The 26568-nt window shown below is 39.7% G+C and overlaps 1 protein-coding gene and 1 pseudogene across 14 annotated transcripts in view; one reads left to right on the forward strand and one right to left on the reverse strand.

Annotated features, from left to right (window-relative positions):
* Positions 1-26568, reverse strand: part of FAM13A (family with sequence similarity 13 member A) — a 376873-nt gene that overhangs the window by 311548 nt on the left and 38757 nt on the right. For 5 of the 14 annotated variants that reach the window (XM_078002007.1, XM_015138773.3, XM_028848613.2 and 2 more), the window contains exon 1: positions 10678-10925. The exons of 6 other annotated variants lie outside the window; for them this stretch is intronic. Coding sequence is in view for 4 of the 8 variants with exons in the window: in XM_028848613.2 (XP_028704446.2) it covers positions 10678-10704 (27 nt within the window). In the remaining 4 variants the exon portion in view is untranslated. Of the gene's footprint in view, positions 1-10677; positions 10926-26568 lie in introns of those variants that run through there. 3 more of the 14 variants (XM_078001999.1, XM_078001998.1, XM_078002005.1) reach the window with 1 other exon arrangement.
* LOC106998412 (small ribosomal subunit protein eS4 pseudogene) lies at positions 1093-1823 on the forward strand (annotated as a pseudogene).

Genomic DNA, 26568 nt, shown 5'->3' on the forward strand with positions numbered 1-26568 from the left:
ATTCTCCTCACCTCAGCTTCCCAAGTAGCTGGAAATACAGACACCTGCCACCACACCTGGCTAATTTTTTTTTGTATTTTTAGTAGAAATGGGGATTCACTATGTTGGTCAGACTGGTCTCGAACTCCTGACCTCGTGATCCTCCCACCTCAGCCTCCCAAAGTGCTGGGATTACAGGCGTGAGCCACCACCTCCAGTCTATTGTATTATTTTAAGTAATGTATACATTTTTATACAATGAAATAGAATAAAAATTTAATAATTCCATAGTAATGTTCTCTATCTCATTTTTAAGAGTCTCTAATATTTTCACTTTCTGATTTGCCAAAATATTAAGTTAACTTGAAAAAAGAAGATACCATAAAAATAAATAAGAAGTACCATAATGTTCTTTTGAAATTTGTTAAAGTACTGAATTGGTAGAAAAACTAATACAACTAGTAAGGATATATTTACCAACTTTGTTTAGAAAGGCATTCCTCAATCCAAAATTACTTTTCTTTAATTCACATATATACTATTATTCTTATGATTTCACTTTCATATTTACATTCTCATTCATCTGTAGTTTAAATCATAAGGAAGAAACCCAACCAATTATTTTTCTCCAAGTGACTAGCCATTACAAAATTGCTTTAATTTGTTATTTTAATATCTGATAGGGTAGCCCCTCCAAGGTTAACATTCTTAAAGGCGGTAGCTGAAATAATTCAAAGTTGGAGTAAAACAAAACATGGAATTTTTTCCCATGAACCATTCATTGAATGATTTTTTAAACTCTCCAGTCTGCCTATTTACATGTTAATTATACAATTTACATAATTATACTATTACTCACTGCAGTATCACTATTTAAACCATTGTAAATTCATATTTGCAGATAACAGCTAAAGTATGCTTGCTTATAGTTTCCATTCCAGGAACTACTGGACAAAAGTTTCTTCCTTGTCTCTAAAATTTAATTTCCCTAATTCAGTTTTAAGATTTAGATCACATTGAGAGTATGGTTGCACCGGAAAAGAAGAGATTCTCTTCCCTCACAGGGTTTCGCCATTGCCCGGGGCCCCAAGAAGCACTTGAAGCCTGTTGCAGCTCAGAAGCATTTGGATGCCCGACAAACTAACAGGTGTATCTCCACCTTGTCCATTGACAGATCCCCACAAGCCGAGGGAATGTCTTCCCCTGATTGTCTTCCTCAGGAATAGACTCAAGTACACATTGACTGGAGATGAGATACGTATGCAACGCTTCATCAAAATTGATGGTAGGGTTCGAGCGGACAGCACATACCCTGCTGGATTCATGGATGTCATCAGCATCAAGAACACAGGTAAATATTTCCGCCTGGTCTATGGCACCAAGGGCCGTTTTGCCATTCACCACATCACAGTGGAAGAGGCAAAGTAAAAGTTGTGCAAAGTGAGGAAGATCATTGTGGGGATGAAGGGAATCCCACACCTGGTGACTCATGATGCTACCCAAATCCGCTCATCAAGATGAATGAAACTGTGCGGACTGATTTAGGGACCGGCAAGATAATCAACTTGATCAAATTCGACATGGGCAATGTGTGTATGGTGATTGGTGGAGCCAGCCTCAGTCGTCTTGGTGTGACCAACAGGGAAAGACATCCTGGTTCTTTTGATGTGGTGCATGTGAAGGATGACAATGGCAACAGCTTTGCCACAAGGGTTTCTGACAGTTTTGTCACTGGCAATGGCAATAAGCCTTGGATTTCTCTCCTTAGGTGAAAGGGCATCCGACTTAAAACTATTGCGGAAGAGAAAGACAAGAGGCTGGCCACCAAACAAAGCAGTAGCTAAATTATAGTAGCAGCATATCTTTTTTCTTTGCACAAATAAACAGTGAATTCTCATTTAAAAGAAAAAAGAAAGATTAGATCACATTAATCTAACTCTTGGTCTTAACAGTCTTTGTTACCCAATTAGCCCATTCTTTTACTTCCTATGCTGCTTCATGCTGGTGGGCGCTTCCTACCACTATCATTAAAGCTTACTTATGCTGATGCTCACTCAAAACAACTGACCCTAAAACAAATCTCCTAGATTCTAGTGATTTTACCCATACTCTCTCACAGCTTCTTAACACTAATCTATAACTAAGTAATTGACCACATGCTACGATCTGTTATAGCAGCCTGAAGAGACTAAGACACCACGCTTTTGTTTGATTTCTGAATTCTGTATAACATAGATGAAAATTCTACTTGCACTACAAGTTTACAGAAGAAAATATATAATGCCTTTGTTTGCCTTTCATTAACCTCTTCTTCCTCAAATACTTCAATTATTGGTTTACTGTATAGAGAAGCACAACTAAATGTTTAATTCTGGTTAAAGTTTGGTCTAAATCCAATAATATAAACAGTCTCTTCAGATCACAGAGTTCCTTTCATTTTATTTAATTTAAAGTACAATGAACCAATAGTAACAGTATTAAGGAAACTACCATAAAGCAAGACACAAAGTAGCCTGCCATTTCACAAAGGTAAAATTTTTAGGATGCTACATAGCTTACAATGTATTTTCACATTATTGTTTGATTTGATGTACACAACAATCCAATTTAGGCTGCTATTATCCCTATTCAATAGGTGAAGAAAGTGAGAGAGGCTAAGTATCTTGCCCAAGTTCAAACACCCGGCAAGTGGCCTACCCAAGATTCAAAGCAAAGCTATGTCATTCCTGCTCTCAAATCCTGCCCCAATTCATTTCATGAAAAGCCTTCCCAAACCACAGAATAGCAACGCATTGTAAGACGAAGTGTATTGATTAGATGTTTCTGACTGCAAGTAATTGAAATTCCAGCTCAAATTGGCTAACATACTAATGACATTTATCATCATATTATAGTAATACAAAGGAGTTCAGTAGAAGGAAGACTCTAAGTTGGTGGATTCAGTGGTTCAAGGATATCATCACTATTCTACCATTCATCACCGTATAAAGTCTTCATCCTTAGGCTACCTTTATCTATCGGTTAGATGTCTGCCAGCAGCACCTGGAGTATATAATTCCTTGTAGGGAAATAGATTGTTAATATTACATGGAATATTTGTCTACATTTCTCAACTACCTTTACATTTAGATGGGAACATGTGACTGGGTCAAAGCAATGAACTGTGAGGAGAAGAGAGGCGAGTCACTTCCAGGATGAGACAGATAAAAGCATCTGCACCTCATCCATCTCTTACTTTCCCTGATGTAACCTTGGAGGATTCAAGGTCTCAAGTTAAGGTAGCAAATACTCCACAGAATGAAAGCAGCCTGGTACCAGAGTGGCCAGATGGAGGAGAGCTCCGTCAGCCTGCATTGGACTTTGATTAATCTGTAAATAAATCTTTGTTTCCTTGAGTTACTGGGATTCTAGTTTGACTGTTGTGACATTTGGCACTTATTACCCTAATGCGGATTGCATGGCTACCTGAGGGAAAGCCACACACTGGCCTGCCTGCACATTATCTGAGATGGAATATGTGCACCTGCATGGACCGCATGCAATTTTATAGTAAGAGAACTTCTCTAGTATTTAGTTGGACACTCAAAAGAGAAAAGTTGAAAATATTTACAATTATACTGCTAAATCTTACTAGATGGGAAACTGCAATTTTTATACAAAGAACCATCAGGACCGGGTGCGATGGCTCACACCTGTAATTCCAGCACTTTGGGAGGCCGAGGAGGGCAGATCGCGAGGTCAGGAGATCGAGGCCATCCTGGCTAACACGGTGAAAGCCCTTCTCTACTAAAAATACAAAAAAATTAGCCGGGTGTGGCGGTGGGCACCTGTAGTCCCAGCTACTAAGGAGGGTGAGGCAGGAGAATGGCGTGAACCTGGGAAGCGGAGCTTGCCGTGAGCAGAAATCACGCCACTGCGCTCCAGCCTGGGCGACACCGCAAGACTCCGTTGCAAAAAAAAAAAAAAAAAAAAAAAAAAGACGGAGGCTTGCTCTGTAGCCCAGGCTGGAGTGCAGTGGTGCAATCTTGGCTCACTGCAAGCTCCGCCTCCCGAGTTCACGCCATTCTCCTGCCTCAGCCTCCGGAGTAACTGGGACTACAGGCGCCTGCCGCCACACCAGGCTAATTTTTTTTTGTATTTTTAGTAGAGACGGGGTTTCACCGTGTTAGCCAGGATGGCTTCGATCTCCTGACCTCGTGATCTGCCCACCTCGCCCTCCCAAAGTGCTGGGATTACAGGCGTGAGCCACCGCACCCGGCCAAGATAAAATGTTTTACAGTCATGTCCTTGGTCTTCAAATGACTTATCTAAACGTAAAATACACTTAAGTGAAACTTCTAAATCTAGAGAATGGGATTCTGTTTTGTGCAACATTAATTTAACAACTACTACTGTCCAGCCCAGAGCAAGAGGCAAGAAATACAAATAAGATACGATCCTTTCTGTCTAAACTTTACAGTCTGCTACTGAGAAAGACAAATAGTACAGGCAAGTTGAACAGATGGTGAAGTATTACCTAAAATCTAACAAGAGAGCACCACACTGCTCCCTAATGGCTAGAATCAGAGTGTAGTCAGTGACGAAAACCAGGAATTGCCAGGTATGCAAGGCTCCAAACAAAACTCATGTTCTTTCTTTCTTCTTCTCTTTTTCTTTTTTTGAGGCAGAGTCTCACAAGCTCCATCGCCCATGCTGGAGTGCAGTGGCACGATCTCTGCAACCCTGCCCCCGGGTTCAAGAGATCCTCATGCATTAGCCTCCTGAGAAGCTGGGACCACAGGTGTGTGCCACCACTCCCAGCTAATTTTTTTTTGTATTTGTAGTAGAGATAGGGTTTTGTCATGTTGGCCACATTGGTCTTGAACTCCTGGCCTTAAGTGATCCACCTACATTGGCCTCCCAAAGTGCTGGGATTACAGGTGTGAGCCACTGTGCCTGGACAAAACTCATGTTCTTTCTAAAACTCCAAATAAAAAACAGCTTTTTTTTTTTTAACAAAAATCAAGAAATTAATCTTGGTATTTAAAAAACCTAACTGTAGTCTGCATGGGATGAACCTGATACCAAACATCAAACTAGAACTAAAGCCGGGCATGGTGGCTCACACCTGTAATCCTAGCACTTTGGGAGGCCGAGGCGGGTGGATCACCTGAGGTCAGGAGTTCGAGACCAGCCTGGCCAACATAGTGAAACCCTGTCTCTACTAAAAATACAAAAATCAGCCGGGTGTGGAGGTGGGTGCCTCTAATCCCAGCTACATGGGAGGCTGAAGCAGGAGAATTGCTTGAACTCAGGAGGTGGAGGTTAGAGTAAGCTGAGATCATACTACTGCACTCCAGCCTGGGCAACAGAGCAAGACTCTTATCTCCACCTCCCCCCACAACCAAAAAAAAACTACAAAGATAACCATCATGGTCTTGAATCTTGAACTTATGCAATATTTGTTTGTTGTACTACTTAAGAAAATTTGATTCTACTAAATAGAGAACAAGAGAAACAATGAGGACAGATACAACTACATATAGATAATATGCAAGGAAGTAGCTTAACAGACTGTCTTAATCTGTTCACACTGCTACAACAAAAAATACCATAAACTGGGTGTGCTTATAAACAAGAGAAATTTATTTCTCACAGTTCTAGAGGCTGGGAAGTCCAAGATCTAAGGCGCCTGCAGATTCAGTGTCTAATGAGGGCTGGCTTTCTGGTTCCATAAATGGCTATCTTTTCGCTGTTTCCTTACATGGCAGGGGGTCAAGGAACTCTCTGGGGTCTCTTTTATAAGGGTAATAGTCCCATTCATGAAGATACCACGTTCATGACCCAATCACCTCCCAAAGTCCTCAATTCCAAATATCATCACATTGGAGAATAGGTTTCAACATGTGAATTTTGGAGGTACAAACATTTGCTCTATGGCATTCCACCTCTGGTCCTCTCAAATTCGTATCCTTTTCGCATGCAAAATACATTCATTCCATCTCAACAGTCCCTAAAATCTTAACTCTCATCAGCATCAACTCAAAAGTCTAACATCCAAAGTCTCATCTAAATATCATCTAAATCAACTATGGGTAAGACTCAAGGTACAATTCATACCAAGGCTAACTCCTCTCTAGCTGTAAGTCTGTGAAATCAAACAAGTTATGAGCTTCCAAAATACAAAGGTGGGTCAGGCATAGGATAAACACTCCCATTCAAAAAGGGGAAACAAAAGAAGAAAGGAATGGCAGGTCCTGAAAAAATCCAACCCAATGGAACAAATTTCATTAGACCTTAAGGCTCAAGAATAATCCTTTTTGGCTCAATCTCTGACCTTCAGGCCACTAGGACCTGCCCCCACAGCTTTGCTGGGCAGAGGTTGAGCCCCTAAGTCTCTAGGTGCTCCTGCCCCAACGGCTTGGTGGGTTGGTCCTGCAGCAACTCTCTGCCTAAATCTCACACTGTGTCTCTGAAATGTTGGTCCCATCCTTTGAAACCTATATAGGGGCAGCCAGGCTACCATGTCTCATGCAGTCTGTGAACTGGCAGAGGCAGCTCTATGTGGTCACTAAAGTTTGCTGCCTGTACCCTTCGGAAGGGCAGCCACCTTGCTTCACTGGGCCTGTTGGAGCCACACTTGGGCAGCTGTGAAGTGTGGCACTACAGTGTGGGAGCTGAGCCTAAGATGTAAGGAGGTGGTGCTAGGTAGCACTTTCTGAAGTCCCAGAAGCACCAGGCACAGTAGTCCCTCCTTTGAAACTACTCTGCCTTCAAGGAACTTGCACTCTGGGCCTGGAATGGGAGTAATAGCTCTGATGATTTCTAAATTGCCTTTGGGGTAATTCTTCCCTTGTCTTGGAGAATAGCTCCTGGCTTCTGTTGACATGGCTGATACATATTAATTTCCTATAACGAAATGCTTTAGTTAAATATACAATTTAATTGCTCACAAGTTCTTCCTTCCACAAAATAATAGAATACAAACACAATTCAGTCAAATTCTTCAACACTTTGTAACAAAAAATCATGTTTCCTCCAGTTTCCAACAACATGTTCCTCATTTCCATTTGAGACCTCATCAGAATGGTGTTTGCCATACATATTACCATGATCAGGAAAGGCTGATGTGGCAGAGAAGGCAAGAGCAACAGGACATTTGAATGTTAAGTAACACAGAATTCAGGGAGTGTGGTCCTTTCCTCCCACTTAAGACCTTTCGAAGTAGATAAACCTACCCTCATCCTTTTCCTCTTTCTTCTTGCCGTGATTTAAGTTGATTCAATAAATCCCATGAATGGAATATTTCAATTTGGTACATGACTTTCTGTAATGCAGTCGTAAGTTCCTGCTTGTGCTATGGGGTATGTGGAAGATAGCTGATGGTACCAGGTTGTAAGACTACAGGAACAGAGGTCCCCAAGTTAGAGAGAAAGGCTACGAGGCCTGGGACATTGTTGAAATTATCAGCACCAGCATGAACTGGGGACAAATCAGGAGGGGTGGACTGTTAGGCACTGATATTACCAAGAGAACCAATTCACAAATTCACCAGTCATAGATTTGAGACCTAAATTCACCAGAAATCATAATATCCAGAGTATAAGAATCTACACATGCATTTCAACTCCTCCTTCTTCATCCACTAAAATATGCAAACTACCAGTTTCAGCCCACCGGTCTTTAATACATCCTGATGCCATATTGGACAGAACAGCAGGAGAAGCAGAAAATCTGACTCACGATTCACCTGACAGAAACAGAATCATCCAAAAGTGACATTTAAAACTAGAAGAGACTAAAATAACATGAATTGGCAACTATAATTTCCTACGCTGCCTCAGGATAGGTGGTTTACTGAAAATAAAACAGATTTGTTACAGTAAAGCAGCTAAATTTTCTTTGTACATGATTGGCAATACATTTTTGAGCCTACTGTAGTATCATGAGCAGCAAAATTTCTTAACACTAACATGGCAAAGAGTTTTAAAAAGAAATGAGGAAGATAAAGTAGGTTCATCAATGGACATAGAAACTGAGTTTATTGGAACCAATCTGTGTCCCACTTCAAGAGTATACACACACACACACACACCAAATATCTAGTACTCATTATACTGTCTGAAGTATTACTATCTTCAGCAGCAGGATACTTGAGCAGTTGCTACATATATGTCTAAGTATATAAGTTCCAAATGTTGGGGTTCAAAAAGCTATACCCCAAAATATGATAGCTTTGTCATGCTGGGTACTTTTAATTAAAAGGTCTCAGAAATGAGCCTCAGAACCAAGCTCTCTCTCTGCCTTTCCACTCTCCCGACCCGCCCTCAGTCTCTCTGATCCTTTTTCTTTCCTAAAGCACTGAGAGTGACTCTCTCTGGAATTTCCTTATCTGATTAAGGAAGCTTCTTTCCAAAAGAAATGCAATTGTCTTAAGACCTACTTCCTGAGAATCTCATCAAATAACCATGAAAAATTATCCATCAGAAAAGAGACTAAAAGTTGTCACCATATCCACATTGACTTTTCATCTGTTCCTCTGAGGATAGCTCCAAGAGATTGGCTGGGAAACTTTATCTGCATAAAAAGACAACCTTCCTTCACAGTGAAGTTCCACCCCTCACCTTTCCACCACCTCACCATAGGTCAGGGAAACGCTGTCCCAGGCCATTGTTCTTTGAATCCATTTTTTAAATTATTTGAATCTCACTTGAAAAATTATTTACTACCTCTCTAAAATTACCTGCAGCTCCCTACTTCTCTGTTCCCCAAAAAGAAGGCATTTAAGCTTCAACCACCTGGCCCTTCTTTGAATCTCATATTTGTGGGACTCTCATATCCATACACACATTAATAAATTTGCAACTCTTTATGTCCTATTAATCTATTGCCAGTCGTTTCTATAAAATTGCAGAAAGAGCAGAGGAAAAGCTTTCTCTTCACCCCTACACAAAGTAAAAAGTAGTATATCAGCTCATTAAATGTGTTAATGTGTGACTTAGTTCTCCCTTTTTTGTTATGATTTTTTGTGTTGTTCTCCAAAAGCTATCTTTTTCCAGACATGCTATGGTACAACTGTTGAAAATGTATTTCCTCCTACAGTAAAACCGAGACATAGCACAATCAAAGGCCAACCTTAAGGAGAAGGGTAGAAACGATTGAGAATTATTCATCTACCAGAGTGAATAATCTCTTAAACTGTGTGATTTTTATGTCAACTTTAACTGTAATTTTATACATGCTTTGGATATAAATTAAGGGAAAATATAAAGTTTTATACATGAGTTAGTGTGCATTCCAATCAAGGTAGAGATCAATATATTGCAGGTCAAGGGAAAGAAGTAAAGATCTAATCAGACAATCAGAGATTACTACCAATCTGCATGACAAATAGGTCAATCTGCTGCCTCATTCTACACATTTTCAGTTCTATATTGTTTCTTTTATAAAGCTAGAAAAATAGAAGGGCCACCTCTGCAGTAAAATAAAAGTCAGTATTTTACACATAGATAAATCAGATTTTGAAGGAAACTCTTTGGGGTGATAAAAAAAAAAAAGAATAACCACATGGTTACCTGCATGCTACTAAGCCTCAGAGTTAAAAGGAAAAGACAGAGTGACACACAGGGTGCTGAAAAGTTTTGAGCCTGGAAACAAGGTCATCCTGCAGTTTCACTAAGAAAACTTAATCTATGGGGCTTGTCTACCATCTGGTGACCATTTGGTGTGTGTGTGTCAAAAATTGCCCAGATATTTCTAAACATTTCAGAACTACAGCAAATTGCAGCTCTTTCTGAAAAGCAAAAAATAAATAAATAAATAAAAAGGAGGATCTGGCCTGAGTGTGATTTTTTAAGTGAGCAGTTAAGGTGATAATAAAGAATATTTCTCATTTAATACATTTTAGAAAATAAAATGTCCCTATGGAATACAGTAGCAACTTGCAATACAAATATGTATAATTCCCATACAGATGTATGCATTTTCTACATAGTACAATCAAAATTTAAATTACAGCATCCTATAAATTATATAATGGACAATATTTGATTATTACAAAAGGTTTTGTACAAGCACCAGCAGAATAATTTAGAAATTCTAAAACCCCAGAAATAAGCACATTTTCCCAAGGGTTTTATTTCAGTGTTATTTATGAATGCTACTGTGTAATAACAACCATTCATTTCTACAGTTTAAGGATACACAAACATTTATCAACCAGGCTTTTCCACCATCACTTTCAGAAATTATGCTGAAACAGAAACTCCAGAATTACTACATGAAAATAGAAATATAAAACAGAAAAATGTCACGCACATACTCAAAAGTAATAAATTAATGGTTACTTCAATTCCTTCTCAAGCTAGCCGCAAGATTTTTCTAATAGCTACAATGAAGCATTCATGTTTAACTATTCAGGGACAAGAAAGTCTAAAACCCTTGAAAGTGCTCTACTTGAAATCAAGTTGACTTAACGGAATAAATCAGCATGCATCTTTCACCTTTTTTGGAAACTAAAGTGCACAAATACGCTGAATGCCACCCCAAATCCTGCCTAATACCCATTTAAGTAGATAGGAATTTAAGTAACAAATCTTTCCCCACCTCCTGAGAAGGAAAAATAAGTTACACAAAAACATCTCATCAAAACAAGGAAGGCAAGGCCCTCTCCTAAAAACTGGCAGTAAACACAGAAGACAGAAGAAGGCCTATACTTACACAGATGGCTAGAGCTCCTGCCCCCATTCTCTCAGGAAGCGTCCAGAAGAACTGAGGAAGACCAGATGAAAATATTAAAATGACAGCAAAATACTAAAATTCCATTCAGCACATATTCTTTGATGTGAAAAACAGCTTCCAATCCAAAGTCCCCGAGGTAAGCGAAGCGCAGCTTCTAACATTTTAGGAAGACTGGTTTTGCTTCTCTTTCCGCTGAACCCACATGGCTGGAAGGACTGCCTGGAGTTGAAATTTGATCCACAGCCTTAGTGCTGGCAAGTAGAGGGAGTCACGTGACACGGGTCTTAAGTCGCTGACATCTTTTTCTTAAACCTGACTCCCTAGATCCCACACACAGGCTTCTTTGGCTTAGAAAACTGCCAGTCACCTGGTGGTATTCATTAATAGAACCAGTAGTGCATAAAGTGAAAACACAGACTTGCTTCCCAGACTCCACACAGCTCTAAGAAAAACGTACGCATTCAAACTCAGGTTTAAAACTGCAGGCACGTTATTCATTTTTTCTCAGGCAGTCTTCTCTTCTGCTGTTCTTTAGAAACCAGCTAAATTCTACCAAAATTTTTTTCCTTCCATCCTAACCCATCAGAATTGTTTTAAATGAAAATGCTCTATTTTATGTAGCTGTTACTACTTCTAATTACATATGAGTTGTCTTATAAAATATACTGATGATAAACATAAACATACGTCTAGACAGCCATAATTCTACATATATGATTTGCAGTCTGAAAAATTAGCTTCTAACTGACTTTTCAGTAACTTTCTATTCTACATGCTGTCACGAGAAAATCTGATAGATTTTAAATTTTCCAAATATTTGAACTAATAGCTAAAATAGTCACTTCAGGTAAGCCAAAAGGAAACTATCCTATTTTTATTTTTTTATCATTTTTTCTGTCAATTTTTTTTTTCTTTTGCTGGACCTATTGACACATCCTCTAAGTCCTCTCCCCTCACCCCCAACCTCCCAACAGGCCCTAATGTGTGTTGTTTCCCCTCTCTGTATCCATGTGTTCTAAATGTTCAACTCCCACTTATGAGTGAGAACATGTAGTGTTTGGTTTTCTGTTCCTGTGGTAGTTTGCTGAGGATGACTGCTCATAGCTTCATACATGTCCCTGCAAAAGACATGATCTTGTTCCTTTTTATGGCTGCATAGTATTCCATGGTGTATATGTACATTTTCTTTATCCAGTCTATCATTGATGTGCATTTGGGTTGGTTCCATGTCTTTGTTATTGTAAATGGTGCTGCAATAAACATACATGTGCATGTGTCTTTACAGCAGAATGATTTATATTCCTTTGGGTATATACCCAGTAATGCGATTGCTGGGTCAAATGGTATTTCTGGTTCTAGATCCTTGAGGAATCTCCATACTGTCTCCCACAATGGTTGAACTAATTTACATGCCCATCTACAGTGTAAAAGTGTTCCTATTTCTCTATATCCTCTCCAGCATCTATTGTTTCCTGACTTTTCAATAAATGTCATTCTAACTGGTGTGATATAGTATCTCATTGTGGTTTTGATTTGCATTTCTCTGATTATCACTGATGTTGAGCTTTTCTTCATAGGTTTGTTGGTCACATAAATGTCTTCTTTTGAGAAGTGTCTGTTCATATCGTTTGCCCACTTTTTGATGGGGTAGTTTGTCTTTCTCCTGTAAATTTGTTTAAGTTCCTTGTAGATTCTGGATATGAGACCTTTGTCAGATGCATAGCTTGCAAATATTTTCTCCCATTCCATAGGTTGCCTGTTCACTCTAATGATAGTTTCTTTTGCTGTGCAGAAGCTCTTTAGTTTAATTAGATCCCATTTGTCAATTTCAGCTTCTGTTGCCATTGCTTTTGGCATTTTTGTCATGAAGCCTTTGCCCATGCCTATGCCCTGAATGGTATTGCCTAGGTTTTCTTCTAGGGTTTTTATGGTTTGGGGTTTTACATTTAAGTCTTTAATCCATCTTAAGATAATTTTTGTATAAGGTGTAAGGAAGGGGTCCAGTTTCAGTTTTCTGCATGTAACTAGCCAGTTTTCCCAGCACCATTTACGAATGGGAGATCATTTTCCCATTGCTTGTTTTTGTCAGGTTTGTCGAAGATCAGATGGTTGTAGATGTGTGGCGTTATTTCTGACGTCTCTGTTCTGCTCCATTGGTCTATATGTCTGTTTTGGTACCAGTACTGTGCTGTTTGGTTACTGTAGCCTTGTAGTATAGTTTGAAGTCAGGTAGCATGATGCCTCCAGCTTTGTTCTTTTTGCTTAGGATTGTCTTGGCTGTATGGGGTCTTCTTTGATTCTGAATGAAATTTAAATAGTTTTTTCTAATTCTGCAAAGAATGTCAATGGTAGTTTGATGGGAATAGCATTGATTCTGTAGATTACTTTGGGCAGTAGGGCCATTTTCATGATCATGATTCTTCCTATCCATGAGGATAGAATGTTTTTCCATTTGTTTGTGTTCCCTCTTATTTCCTTGAGCAGTGGTTTGTAGTTCTCATTGAAGAGGTCCTTCACATCCCTTGATAGCTGTATTCCTATGTATTTTATTCTCTTTGTAGTGATTGTGAATGGGAGTTCATTCATGATTTGCCTCTCTGCTTGCCTATTGTTGGTGTAAATGACAGCTTGTGATTTTTATACATTGATTTCGTATCCTGAGAGCTTGCTGAAGTTCCTTATCAGTTCAAGAAGTTTTGGGGCTGAGATGATGGGGTTTTCTAAATCTAAAATCATATCATCTGCAAACAGAGATAACTTGATTTCTTCTCTTCCTATTTGACTACCCTTTCTTTCTCTTGTTTAATTGCCTTGGCCAGAACTTTCAATACTATGTTGAATACAAATGGTGAGAGAGGGCATCCTTGTCTTGCACCAGTTTTCAAAAGCTGCTTTCAGCTTTTGCCTTTTCAATATGATATTGGCTGTGAATCTGTCATAAATAGCTTTTATTATTTTGAGATATGTTCCATCAATACCTAGTTTATTGAGAGTTGTTAACATGAAAGTATGTTGAATTTTACCAAAGGCCTTTTCTGCATCTATTGAGATAGTCGTGTGGTTTTTGTCTTTGGTTCTGTTTATGTGATGGATCACATTTATTGATTTGTGTATGTTGAACCAGTCTTGCATCCCAGAGATGAAGTCGACTTGATCATGGTGGGTAAGTTTTTTGATGTGCTGCTGGATTCGGTTTGCCGATATTTTACTGAGGATTTTTCGCATCAATGTTCATCTGGGATATTGGCCTGAAGTTTTTTGTTGTTGTTGTGTTTTTCCCGGTTTTGGTACCAGGATGATGCTGGCTTCATAAGATGAGTTAAGGAGGAGTCCCTCCTTTTCAATTGTTTGGAATAGTTTCAGAAGGAATGGTACTAGCTCCTCTTTGTATTTCTGGTAGAATTCAGCTGTGAATCCATCTGGCCCTGGGCTTTTTTGGTTGGTAGGCTATTAATTACTACAATTTCAGGCTTGTTATTGGTCTATGCAGGGATTCAACTTCTTCCTGGTTCAGTCTTGGTAGGGTGTATGCATCCAGGAGTTTAACCATTTCTTCTAGATTTTCTAGTTTGTTTGCATAGAGGTGTTTGTAGTATTCTCTGACGGTAGTTTGTATTTCTGTAGGATCAGTGTGATATCCCCTTTATCATTTTTTATTGTGTCTATTTGATTCTTCTTTCTCTGTTTTCTTCTTTATTAGTCTAGCCAGCAGTCTATCTATTTTGTTAATTTTTTCAAAAAAAAAAAAAAAACAAGCTTCTGGATTTATTTTTTGGAGGGTTTTTCGTGTCTTTATCTCCTTCAATTCTTCTCTGATCTTAGTTATTTCTTGTCTTCTGCTAGGTTTTGGATGAATTTCCTCTTGTCTCTCTAACTCTTTAAATTGCGATGTTATGGTGTCAATTTGAGATCTTTATAGTTTTCTGATGTGGGCATTTAGTGCTATAAATTTCCCTCTTAACACTGCTTTAGCTGTGTCCCAGAGATTTTGGTACATTGTCTCTTTGTTCTCATTGGTTTCAAAGAACTTCTTTGAATTTCTGCCTTAATTTCATTACTTACCCAGAAGTCATTCAGGAGAAGGCTGTTCAATTTCTATGAAATTGTGTAGTTTTGAATGAGTTTATTAATCCTGAGTTCTAATTTGATTGCACTGAGAGACTGTTTATGATTTCAATTCTTTTGCATTTGCTGAGGAGTGTTTTACTTCCAATTATTTCCAATTACGTGGTCAATTTTAGAATAATTGCCATGTGGCACTGAGAACAATTTATAGTCTGTTCATTTGGGGTAGAGAATTCTGTAGACATCTACTAGGTCCACTTGATCCAGAGCTGAGTTCAAATCCTGAATATCCTTGTTAATTTTCTGTCTCTTTGATCTGTCTAATACTGACAGTGGGATGTAAAAGTCTCCCACTATTATTGTGTGGAAGTCTAAGTCTCTTTGTAGGTCTCTAAGAACTTGTTTTATGAATCTGGGGGTTCCTATATTGGGTGCATATATATTCAGAATAGTTAGCTCTTCTTGTTGAATTGTTCCTTTTACCAATATGTAATGCCCTTCCTTGTCTTTTTTATTTTTGTTGGTTTAAAGTCTGTTTTATCAGAGACTAGGATTGCAACCCCAGGTTTTTTTTTTTTTTTTGTCTTTGCTTTTTTGCTTTCCGTTTGCTTGACAAATTTTCCTCCATCCCTTTATTTTGAGGCTGTGTATGTGTCTTTGCACGGAAGATGGGTCTCCTGAATACAGCACACTGTTGGGTCTTGACTCCTTATCCAATTTGCCAGTCTGTGTCTTTTAATGGGGGCATTTAGCCCATTTACATTTAAGATTAGTATTGTTATGTGTGAATTTGATCCTGTCATCATGGCGCTATTTGGTTATTTTGCACACTAGTCAATGCAGTTTCTTCGTAGTGTCATTGGTCTTTGTATTTTGGTATGTTTTTGCAGTGCCTGGTACTGGTTTTTCCTTTCCATATTTAGTGCTTCTTTCAGGAGCTCTTGAAGGGCAGGCCTGGTGGTAACAAAATGCCTCAGCATTTGCTTGTCTGGAAAGGATTTTATTTCTCCTTTGCTTATGAAGCTTAGTTTGGCTGGATATGAAATTCTGTGTTGAAAATTCTTTCTTAAAGAATGTTGAATATTGACCCCCAATCTCTTCTAGCTTATAGAGTTTCTGCTGAGAGTTCTGCTGTTAGTCTCATGGGCTTCCTTTTGTAGGTAACCTGGCCTTTCACTCTGGGTGCCCTTAACAGTTTTTCCTTCACTTCGACCTTCAAGAATCTGACGATTATGTGTCTTGGGGTTGCTCTTCGCATGGAGTATCTTAGTGGTGTTCTATGTATTTCCTGAATTTGCATGTTGGCCTGTCTTGCTAGCTTGGGGAATTTCTCCTGGATAATATCCTGAATTGTGTTTTCTAGCTTGTTTCCATTCTCCCCGTCTCCTTCTGGTACTCCAGTCAATCGTAGGTTCAGTCTTTTTATGAAGTCCCATATTTCTTGGAGGCTTTGTTCATTCCTTTTCATTATTTTTTCTCTACTCTTTTCTGCGTATCTTATTTCAGCAAGGTGGTCTTCAAACTCTGATATCCTTTCTTCCACTTGGTCAATTCAGCTGTTGATACTTACGTATACTTCACGAAGTATTTGTGCTGTTTTTTTCCAGCTCCATTAGGTCATTTATGTTCCTCTCTAAACTGGTTATTCTAGTTAGCAATTCCTCTAACTTTTTATCAAGGTTCTTAGCTTCCTTGCATTGGGTTAGAACGTGATCCTTTAGCTCATCATAGTTTTTTATTACTCATCTTCTGAAGCCTACTTCTATCAATTCGTCTGTCTCATCCTCCATCCAGTTCTGCGCCCTTGATGGAGAGACGTGATCATTTGGAGGAGAAGAGGCACTCTGGCCTTTTGGGTTTTCAGCATTTTTTGGTTCATTCTTGCTCATCCTTGTGAGTTTACCTAGTTTCAGTCTTTGAGGACGCTGACCCTTGGATGGGGATTTTTGCGGGGCCTTTTTATTGTTGTTGTTGATGCTGTTGTTGTTGCTTTCTGTCTGTTTTTCTTTCAACAGTCAGGTCCCTCTTCTGTAGGGCTGCTACAGTTTTCTGGGAGTTTGCTTCAGGCCTTATTCATCTGATTCACTCCCATGCCTGGAGATGCCACTCAAGGAGGCTGGAGAACAGCAAAGATGGGTGCGTGCTCCTTCTTCTGGGACCTCTGACCTTGAGGGGCACCAACCTGATGCCAGTAGGATTTATCCCATATAGGGTGTCTGACAACCCCTGTTGGAGGGTCTCACCCAGTTGGGTGGCATGGGGAGCAGGACCCATTTAATGAAGCACTTTGTCCCTTGGTGGAGAGGGTGTATTTCACTGGGGCGAAACCCACTTGTCTGGGCTGCCTGGATTCCTCAGAACTACCAGTGGGAGAGGCTAAGTCTGCTGGTCCAAAGAGACTGCAACCACCCCTCCCACTATCGGCTCAGGCCCCGGGAGATCCAAATTCTGTCCCTGAGCCTCTGGCTGGAATTACTGGAGATCCTGCAGGGAAGACCCGCCCACTGAGGAAGGATGGGTCAGGGTTAGACCTGAAGAGGCACTCTAGTTGCCGACTGCCACAGCTGGTGTGTTGGGCTGTGGGGACAAGTCTTGGGACCAAGCTGTCCAGTCTCCCTGGCTCCAGCAGGGGAAAAGTGCAGCCTCGAGCTATAGAAATGAGTGCCACCCTTCCCTGGCCCAGAGAGCTTAGCGTGTTAGCCTATTGTGAGTCTCAGCGCTGGCTGCTACAAAAATTAACATATCTACTTCCAATATATTTTCTATGCTTGTTAAGAAAACATAATGCAGATCTAATTTATGATAATTTTATATCCCAATTTTTTTCACTTAACATTGTATCAGAGGCATGCATGCTCCCATGTTAATAACAGTATAAGCAAACTAAATCAGAAGTGGTATTACTTTTTGTACACACACCAGTTTCCTTAGTCATTCTCCCATTTTTAGACATTTATATAGTTTCTGATTTTATCTATGTATGACAGTAAGTAATGCTTTGTCCTTGCTCTGATTCTTTTCTGGTAGATTCCTGAAAGTGAAATTTCTGGAATACAAAGAACATGAATGTGGGCTGGACCAGTGCTTCTGACATGCACTGGCTCTGCAGTTTCTATTCTACAACCTACCCTACCCAAGAATGAATATTTTATAAAATATTTCCTAATATTTTAAACTATTCAGCAAGTGAAAACGGTTTCTCAATTTTAAACTTACATTCCTTTTTATTTTCAGTAAAATTAACAATATAAAAAAATCCTCATTAGCCATTTGTATTTTCTGTTGTGTGAACTGTTTTCACTTTTTCTCCATTTATCAACTGGAATCTCATCATAGTCTCTTTTATAGGATGTTAAGTCAAACTAAATTTGGCCTGAGAAACCCTCCAGACCCACAAACTGAAGTTCTTATGAATAAACCACAACCTAACTTTGTAGGCAAACAAGCTGAAAACCTAACTTAGGAGTATGCTTCTGTGACAATAGCTGGGTCTCAGCCAATCCCAGCAGCCATACCTTAACCATTTTCAGAAAAATGGGCTAACCTTACTAGAGACAATGTAAAATTAAGATGGCCACAGTGGGGAAGTTTTAAGTGGGATAAAATTATTTATTTGAAAGGTAAATTAGAAAAAAAATGAAAAACCCACAAAAACAATGGGATGTATTATTTAATTGGTATGCAGAGCATCTACAAGACTAAATAAATTTAAAAACTGCCTCCTTAAAAGAGTCTTTGCAAAAAACACATAAGTTTAAGCAACAGATGAAAGAGGACTATACTCTGCATGAACTAACCCTGACCGTTCCCTCTCTTTATACAACTCTGCCTAAATATTCTGAGTGTCCACTAACCTCTTTGCTAAATTACCCTTTCACCCTGAAGATGGTGATAAGAGAAGTTAGATGCCATACAAAGCAAGACCCTTTGATCAGCCAGGCCTTTTTGCCATAACCTTTACTCATGGTCTAAGCTTAGAGCCATGGTAAAGGACTTCCTTGATTTACGGGAAAATCCTCAAAACTTTACTAAGGAATGTAAAATCCTCATACGAGCTTATGATCCAGGACTCCCCAATCTTCGCCAGTTTACTCACATGATATTAGGGTTTTACAAAGCATGAAAATGATGGGCAAAATGGGACAAATGCGAGGAAGGTATTAAAGACTCCTTCAAAACCTCCTCATGGGGAGGGCCAAAATGAGCTAGAAAAAAATGCTGAAAACCATTTAAATTCACTTCATAAGATTCTTCCACAAAAAATTGATTGGTCCCTCACATAATCTTGCAGGCAAAAAGGATGACCCAGTTTCAGATGACAGAATTCACTTAGAAATACTATTTGTGAAACACTCTGGGCTCTAAATACAACAAGGAGTATTTCCTGCAGGGACTGTTGTATTTATAAATGCACTCTGTCCTGAACTTAGTAGTTTAATTAAAAACATAAACTAGGATGGGAAATTACAGATATGACTAAAGGGCTGGCCTTAGCTGAACATTTTGAGAGGACTCTAGAACAAGAAAAAAACCCAAAAAGCTAACAAGCCTATGTCAATCCAATTACAACAGTTACCAAGACTAAAGGGACTTTCTCATTTTTATTTTAAATCAGAATCAGGAGGTCCTACAACAAGAAATTCTTTACCCCAAGGTGTCTCCCTTCATAGCCAACAACCAGTACACTGGAAAAGAGATTGTTGGGTTTTATATCAGTCCACCAATAAGCTTCCTTTCAGACCACTAGAGAAAGCCCAAGAGATTTTAACTGTCATGATGATAATCAACACGGAAGAAGTTCTAAGGTATTCTCCAGCAAACTGTTCCTAACAACACCCTTAAATAAACATAAAGAAACATGTTAAAATAAGTGGAGAGTCTTGTACAATCCTGGTGGATACTACAGTCACCTTATCTACCATAAATCCCATTTTAATACATGAACAAATCCCTCAAAGTAATAAGGTCATTTCTGTGCTGGAGTTTCGAATCAAGCTCAAGAAGTTCCCATATCTGAACCTGTCCGATTGACTTTAGGGTCATTTAAAAAAAAAAAAAAAAAAAAAACATATATTTTTACCATGTGATAATGCTCCAGAAAACTTGCTAGGGCAAGACTTAATTTCAAAGCCAAAAGAGCATATAAAATTCTCCTCTGGCTGGGTGTGGTGGCTGATGTCTGTAATCCAGCACTTCAGGAGGGTGAGGAGGAAGGATTGCTTGAGCTCAGGAGTTCAAGATCAGCCTGGGCAACACTGCAAGACCTTGTCTCCAAAACAAATTCTCGGCCAGGCGTAGTGGCTCTCACCTGTAATCCCAGCACTTTTGGAGGCCAAGGTGGGTCGATCACCTGTGGTCAGGAGTTTGAGACCAGCCTGACCAATATGGAGAAATCCCATATCTACTAAAAATAGAAAATTAGCCTGGCATGGTGGCGCATGCCTGTAATCCCAGCTACTTGGGAGACTGAGGCAGGAGAATAGCTTGAACCTGGGAAGTAGAGGGTGCAGTGGGCCGAGATCGTAACATTGCACTCCAGCCTGGGCAACAAGAGCAAAGCTCCATCTCAAAAAAAAAAAAAAAAAAATTATCCTCAGAGGGAGACTAATGTTAGAGTTTCCTGACTCTCCTGAACCAGAAATATTATGCTCTCTACAGTTAGAAATTGCTAAGTTTGAAATTCAGGCTTCTAATACCCCTGACCTATTTAAAATCCCTGAATGCTTATGGGTCTCTTCCTCAACTGATATAGGGAGGATTAAAAGTGTGGAACTTATAAAAGTTCAAGTAGATCATTCTAAACCTTGGCCTAAATTACCCCAATATCCACTAAAATCTGAAGCAATTCAAGGGCCTTCACCAATTGTAGAAGATTTAATTAAACAAAGACTTACAATTCTGTGTACCAGTCCTTGTGATACTCAAATTCTACCACTTAAAAAATCAATGAATGAGGTCAAAGATGTGTTCAAGATTTACAGGAAATTAATAAAATTGTTATACTAAGGTTTCCTGTAGTCCCAAATTCTAATACTTTTATTATCTAATGTACTTGCTGATTCAAAGTGGTTGACAATAACAGACCTCTATTCAGACTTCTTTAGCATTCTAATTCATAAAGAGAGTCAACATTTGTTTGCTTTTATTGGAAAAATCAGCAGTAAACCCAGACTGTAATGGGTTTATTGAAGCCTCTTTATATTTTTCCCAGGCATTGCATCAGGACTTTATAACCCTATAGTTTCCTGGAATACTACTCTTATTCAGTATGTAGATAACCTGTTGTTATAATCTCCCAAAATTGACTCAGTTTACTTTTTACAGCAATTAACATAAAGGTCACAAAGTTTCAGTGAAAAAACTGCAGTGTTCAGAAGAAAAAGTTCACTATTTGGGACATGACCTGACTGCTAAAAGGATTTCTTTCTTGCTGAGAGAATAAAACCTATTCAAAGTTTTCCTTAGCCTGCAACCAAAAGACAATTAAGAGATTTTCTTGGTCTTGCAAGATATTGCTGGGTCACAAATTTTTCCTTAAGGGCATCATCATTGTGTGAGTTCATTAGAAAGGCAATACCAGAGCCTTTACTTTGGGAAAATAGTCATGGGTAGGCTTTTAGCCAAATGAAATTGGCCTTAAAACAGCCCCTAGCTTTAGGACTTCCTAATTGTACTAAATATTTTACCTTGTTTGTCCATGAACATAACAATCAGGCATTAGGAGTTCTTACTCAAGAACATGAAGGCAAAAATAGGCCCACTATATATTATAGCCTGCAACTAAACTCAGTAGCTAAAGCACAGCCTAATGGTTTAAAAGCAGTAGCAGCAGCAGTCATGTTGGTAAAAGCTTAATCTGAGCTGATTTCAGGGAATCAAGCTAATTTTGCAAGTCCCACATGCTGTGGAAAGTCTATTAAATTCCAACCAAACTCAGCATTTTTCAGCAATTAAACTAACATCTTATGAAATTCCCCATCTCCTTCCAATCTCCACCTAAAATGCTAAAGCCTACTTAATCCCACTATTCTAGTCTCTCTGCCTGATAATGGTGAAGGTCACAAATACATTATGTGTAGTATCAGAAATAGTGGTCCATTGCATTGATTAAAATACTCTGTCGGATAATTCTGCACTAATACTTTTTGTTCAGGGGTCCCATGCCAAAAACTTGGAAGGAAAATATCAGGCAGGCTATGTCCTTAGCACCCAAAATCAGCTAACAGAGAAGGAAACTCTCTCAATTTAAGTCAGCTCAACCTGTGGAGCTTTTTGCTCTCTCCAGGGTTCATTGTATAGCTAAAGGCAAGTCAGTAAATACTTATGCACACAGTAGATATACTTTTGAAGTAGTGCATGGTTTGGGCACATTATGGAAACAATAAAAGCTTCTCACTTCTTGTGGAACCCACATCATAAACGGACTCCAACTAGATAAACTCCTTTCTGCTATCCTGTTACTATACAGACTGCCATGAAGATAAAAGCCCATACTTGTAAAACTGCACCTAAATATCAAGGAATGTCCTAGCAGATTTTTATGCTAAATCAGTTAGTGCTGAAACTGTTAGAATATGTAATTTGCATAACTACGTAAGATTGATCCAAGTCTACTCTCTTACGATGACCTATTTAATAAACACTGCAATTAATCCAATTTGGAAAAACAAAATTGGTATCTAACTGGATATAAATTTGATGTTAAGGGTGGACTCACAGAGGGCCTTCCTAAGTCTTTGAAGCTGCCATTGTTAAAAGTTGTGTACTCCATAACTCATTATGGAATAGACACAATTGGCATGACTATTCCCAAATTGCTAAAATAGTTTACAACCTATGTTTGGGCTGTCAAACTCATAATCCGGGGAAAGCAATCAAGACTTCAGGTGGCATATTTCCACTACTGATGGATCATTTAAATACTTACAGATGGACTTCATTCAGTTGCCACCCTCACTGGTAACAGTACTTTCTTATAATAGTCTGTATGTTTGTTCCAGCTCCCAGCATGAGTGACACAGAAGATGGGTGATTTCTACATTTTCAACTGACGTAATGGGTTCATCTCACTGGGGTGTGTCAGACAGTTGGCACTGGTCTGCAGGTGCAGCTCGATCAGCGAGAGCTGAAGCAGGGCAAGGCATCACCTCACCTGGGAAGCGCAAGGGGGAAGGGAATTCCTTTTCCCAGCCAAAGGAAATTGAGACACACAACACCTGGAAAATTGGGTAACTCCCACACTAATACTGCGCTTTAGCAAGGGTCTTAGCAAACGGCACACCAGGAGATTATATCCCACACCTGGCCCAGAGGGTCCCACGCCCACAGACCCTCCCTCGTTGCTAGCACAGCAGTTTGAGATCTAACTGCAAGGTGGCAGTGAGGCTGGGGGAGGGGCACCCACCATTGCTGAGGCTTAAGTAGGTAAACAAAGCAACCGGGAAGCTCGAACTGGGTGGAGCCCACCATAGCTCAAGGAGGCCTGCCTGTCTCTGTAGACTCCACCTCTGGGGACAGGGCATAGCTAAACAAAAAGCAGCAGAAACCTCAGCAGAGGTAAATGCCCCCATCTGACAGCTTTGAAGAGAGCAGTGGATCTCCCAGCACAGAGGTTGAGATCTGAGAATGGACAGACTGCCTGCTCAAGTGGGTCCCTGACCCCTGAGTAGCCTAACTGGGAGACATCCCCGACTAGGTACAGACCGACACCTCACACCTCACACGGCGGGGTACACCCCTGAGACGAAGCTTCCAGAGCAAGAATCGGACAGCAACACTCATTGTTCTGCAATATTCTATCTTCTGCAGCCTCCGCTGCTGATACCCAGGCAAACAGGGTCTGGAGTGAACCTCAAGCAAACTCCAACAGATCTACAGCTGAGGGTCCTGACTGTTAGAAGGAAAACTAACAAACAGAAAGGACACCCACACCAACACCCCATCAGTATGTCACCATCATCAAAGACCAAAGGCAGATAAAACCACAAAGATGGGGAAAAAGGAGTGCAGAAAAGCTGGAAATTCAAAAAATCAGAGCACATCTCCCCCTCCAAAGGAATGCAGCTCATCACCAGCAATGGAACAAAGCTGGACAGAGAATGACTTTGACGAGTTGAGGGAAGAAGGCTTCAGTCGATCAAACTTCTCAGAGCTAAAGAAGGAACTACATAACCAGCGCAAAGAAACTAAAAACCCTGAGAAAAGAATGGATGAATGGATAACTAGAATAATCAATGCAGAGAAGACATTAAAAGAACTGATAGAGATGAAAACCATAACATGAGAACTATGTGACAAATGCACAAGCTTCAGTAATGGACTCGATCAACTGGAAGAAAGAGTATCAGCGATTGAAGATCAAATGAATGAAATGAAGCGAGAAGAGAAGTGTAGAGAAAAAAGAATAAAAAGAAATGAACAAAGCCTCCAAGAAATATGGGATTATGTGAAAAGACCAAATCGACATCTGATTGGTGTGCCTGAAACTGACAGGGAAAATGGAACCAAGTTGGAAAACACTCTGCAGGGTATCATCCAGGAGAACTTCACCAACCTAGTAAGGCAGGCCAACATTCAAATTCAGGAAATGCAGAGAACGCCACAAAGATACTCCTTGAGAAGAGCAACTCCAAGACACATAAATGTCAGATTGACCAAAGTTGAAATGAAGGAAAAAATGTTAAGGGCAGCCAGAGAGAAAGGTCGGGTTACACACAAAGGGAAGCCCATCAGACTAACAGCAGATCTCTCGGCAGAAATACTACAAGCCAGAAGAGAGTGGGGGCCAATATTCAACATTCTTAAAGAAAAGAATTTTCAACCCAGAATTTCATATCCAGCCAAACTAAGTTTCATCAGTGAAGGAGAAATAAAATCCTTTACAGACAAGCAAATGCTTAGAGATTTTGTCACCACCAGGACTGCCCTACAAGAGATCTTGAAGGAAGCACTAAACATGGAAAGGAACAACCAGTACCAGCCATTGCGAAAACATCTCAAAATGTAAACTCCATCAATGCTAAGAAGAAACTGCATCAACTAACCAGTTAATATCATAATGACAGGATCAAGTTCACACATAACAATATTAACTTTAAAAGTAAATGGACTAGGCCGGGCGCGGTGGCTCAAGCCTGTAATCCCAGCACTTTGGGAGGCCGAGACGGGCGGATCACGAGGTCAGGAGATCGAGACCATCCTGGCTAACACGGTGAAACCCCGTCTCTACTAAAAATACAAAAAACTAGCCGGGCGAGGTGGCGGGCGCCTGTAGTCCCAGCTACTCCGGAGGCTGAGGCAGGAGAATGGCGTAAACCCGGGAGGCGGAGCTTGCAGTGAGCTGAGATCCGGCCACTGCACTCCAGCCCGGGCTACAGAGCAAGACTCCGTCTCAAAAAAAAAAAAAAAAAAAAAAAAAGTAAATGGACTAAATGGTCCAATTAAAAGACACAGATTGGTAAATGGGATAAAGAGTCAAGACCCATCAGTTTGCTGTATTCAGGAGACCCATCTCACATGTAGAGACACACATAGGCTCAAAATAAAGGGATGGAAGAAGATCTACTAAGCAAATGGAAAACAAAAAAAAGCAGGGGTTGCAATCCTACTCTCTGATAAAATAGACTTTAAACCATCAAAGATCAAAAGAGACAAAGAAGGCCATTACATAATGATAAAGGGATCAATTAATCAGGAAGAGCTAACTATCCTAAATATATATGCACCCAATACAGGAGCACCCAGATTCATAAAGCAAGTCCTTAGAGACTTGGGAAGAGACTTAAGACTCCCACACAATAATAATGAGAGACTTTAACACCCCACTGTCAACATTAGACAGATCAACGAGACAGAAAGTTAACAAGGATATCCAGGAATTGAACTCAACTCTGCACCAAGCGGACCTAATAGACATCTACAGAACTCTCCACCCCAAATCAACAGAATATACATTCTTCTCAGCACCACATCACACTTATTCCAAAACTGACCACATAGTTGGAAGTAAAGCACTCCTCAGCAAATGTAAAAGAACAGAAATTATAACAAACTGTCTCTCAGACCACAGTGCAATCAAACTAGAACTCAGGACTAAGAAACTCAATCAAAACCGCTCAACTACATGGAAACAGAACAACCTGCTCCTGAATGACTACTGGGTACATAACAAAATGAAGGCAGAAACAAAGATGTTCTCTGAAACCAATGAGAACAAAGATACAACATACCAGAATCTCTCAGACACATTTAAAGCAGTGTGAAGAGGGAAATTTATAGCACTAAATGCACACAAGAGAAAGCAGGAAAGATCTAAAATTGACACCCTAACATCACAATTAAAAGAACTAGAGAAGCAAGAGGAAACACATTCAAAAGCTAGCAGAAGGCAAGAAATAACTAAGATCAGAACAGAACTGAAGGAGATAGAAACACAAAAAACACTCCAAAAAATCAATGAATCCAGGAGCTGGTTTTTTGAAAAGATGAACAAAATTGATAGACCGCTAGCAAGACTAATAAAGAAGAAATGAGAGAAGAATCAAACAGATGCAATAAAAAATGATAAAGGGGATATCACCACTGACCCCACAGAAATACGAACTACCACAGAGAATACTATAAACACCGCGACGCAAATAAACTAGAAAATCTAGAAGAAATGGATAATTTCCTGGACACTTACACTCTCCCAAGACTAAACCAGGAAGAAGTGGAATCCCTCCATAGACTACAGCAGGTTCTGAAACTGATGCAATAATCAATAGCCTATCAACCAAAAAAAGTCCAGGACCAGACGGATTCGCA

This window comes from Macaca mulatta, chromosome 5 (genome assembly GCF_049350105.2).
Source record: "Macaca mulatta isolate MMU2019108-1 chromosome 5, T2T-MMU8v2.0, whole genome shotgun sequence".
NCBI lineage: Eukaryota > Metazoa > Chordata > Mammalia > Primates > Cercopithecidae > Macaca > Macaca mulatta.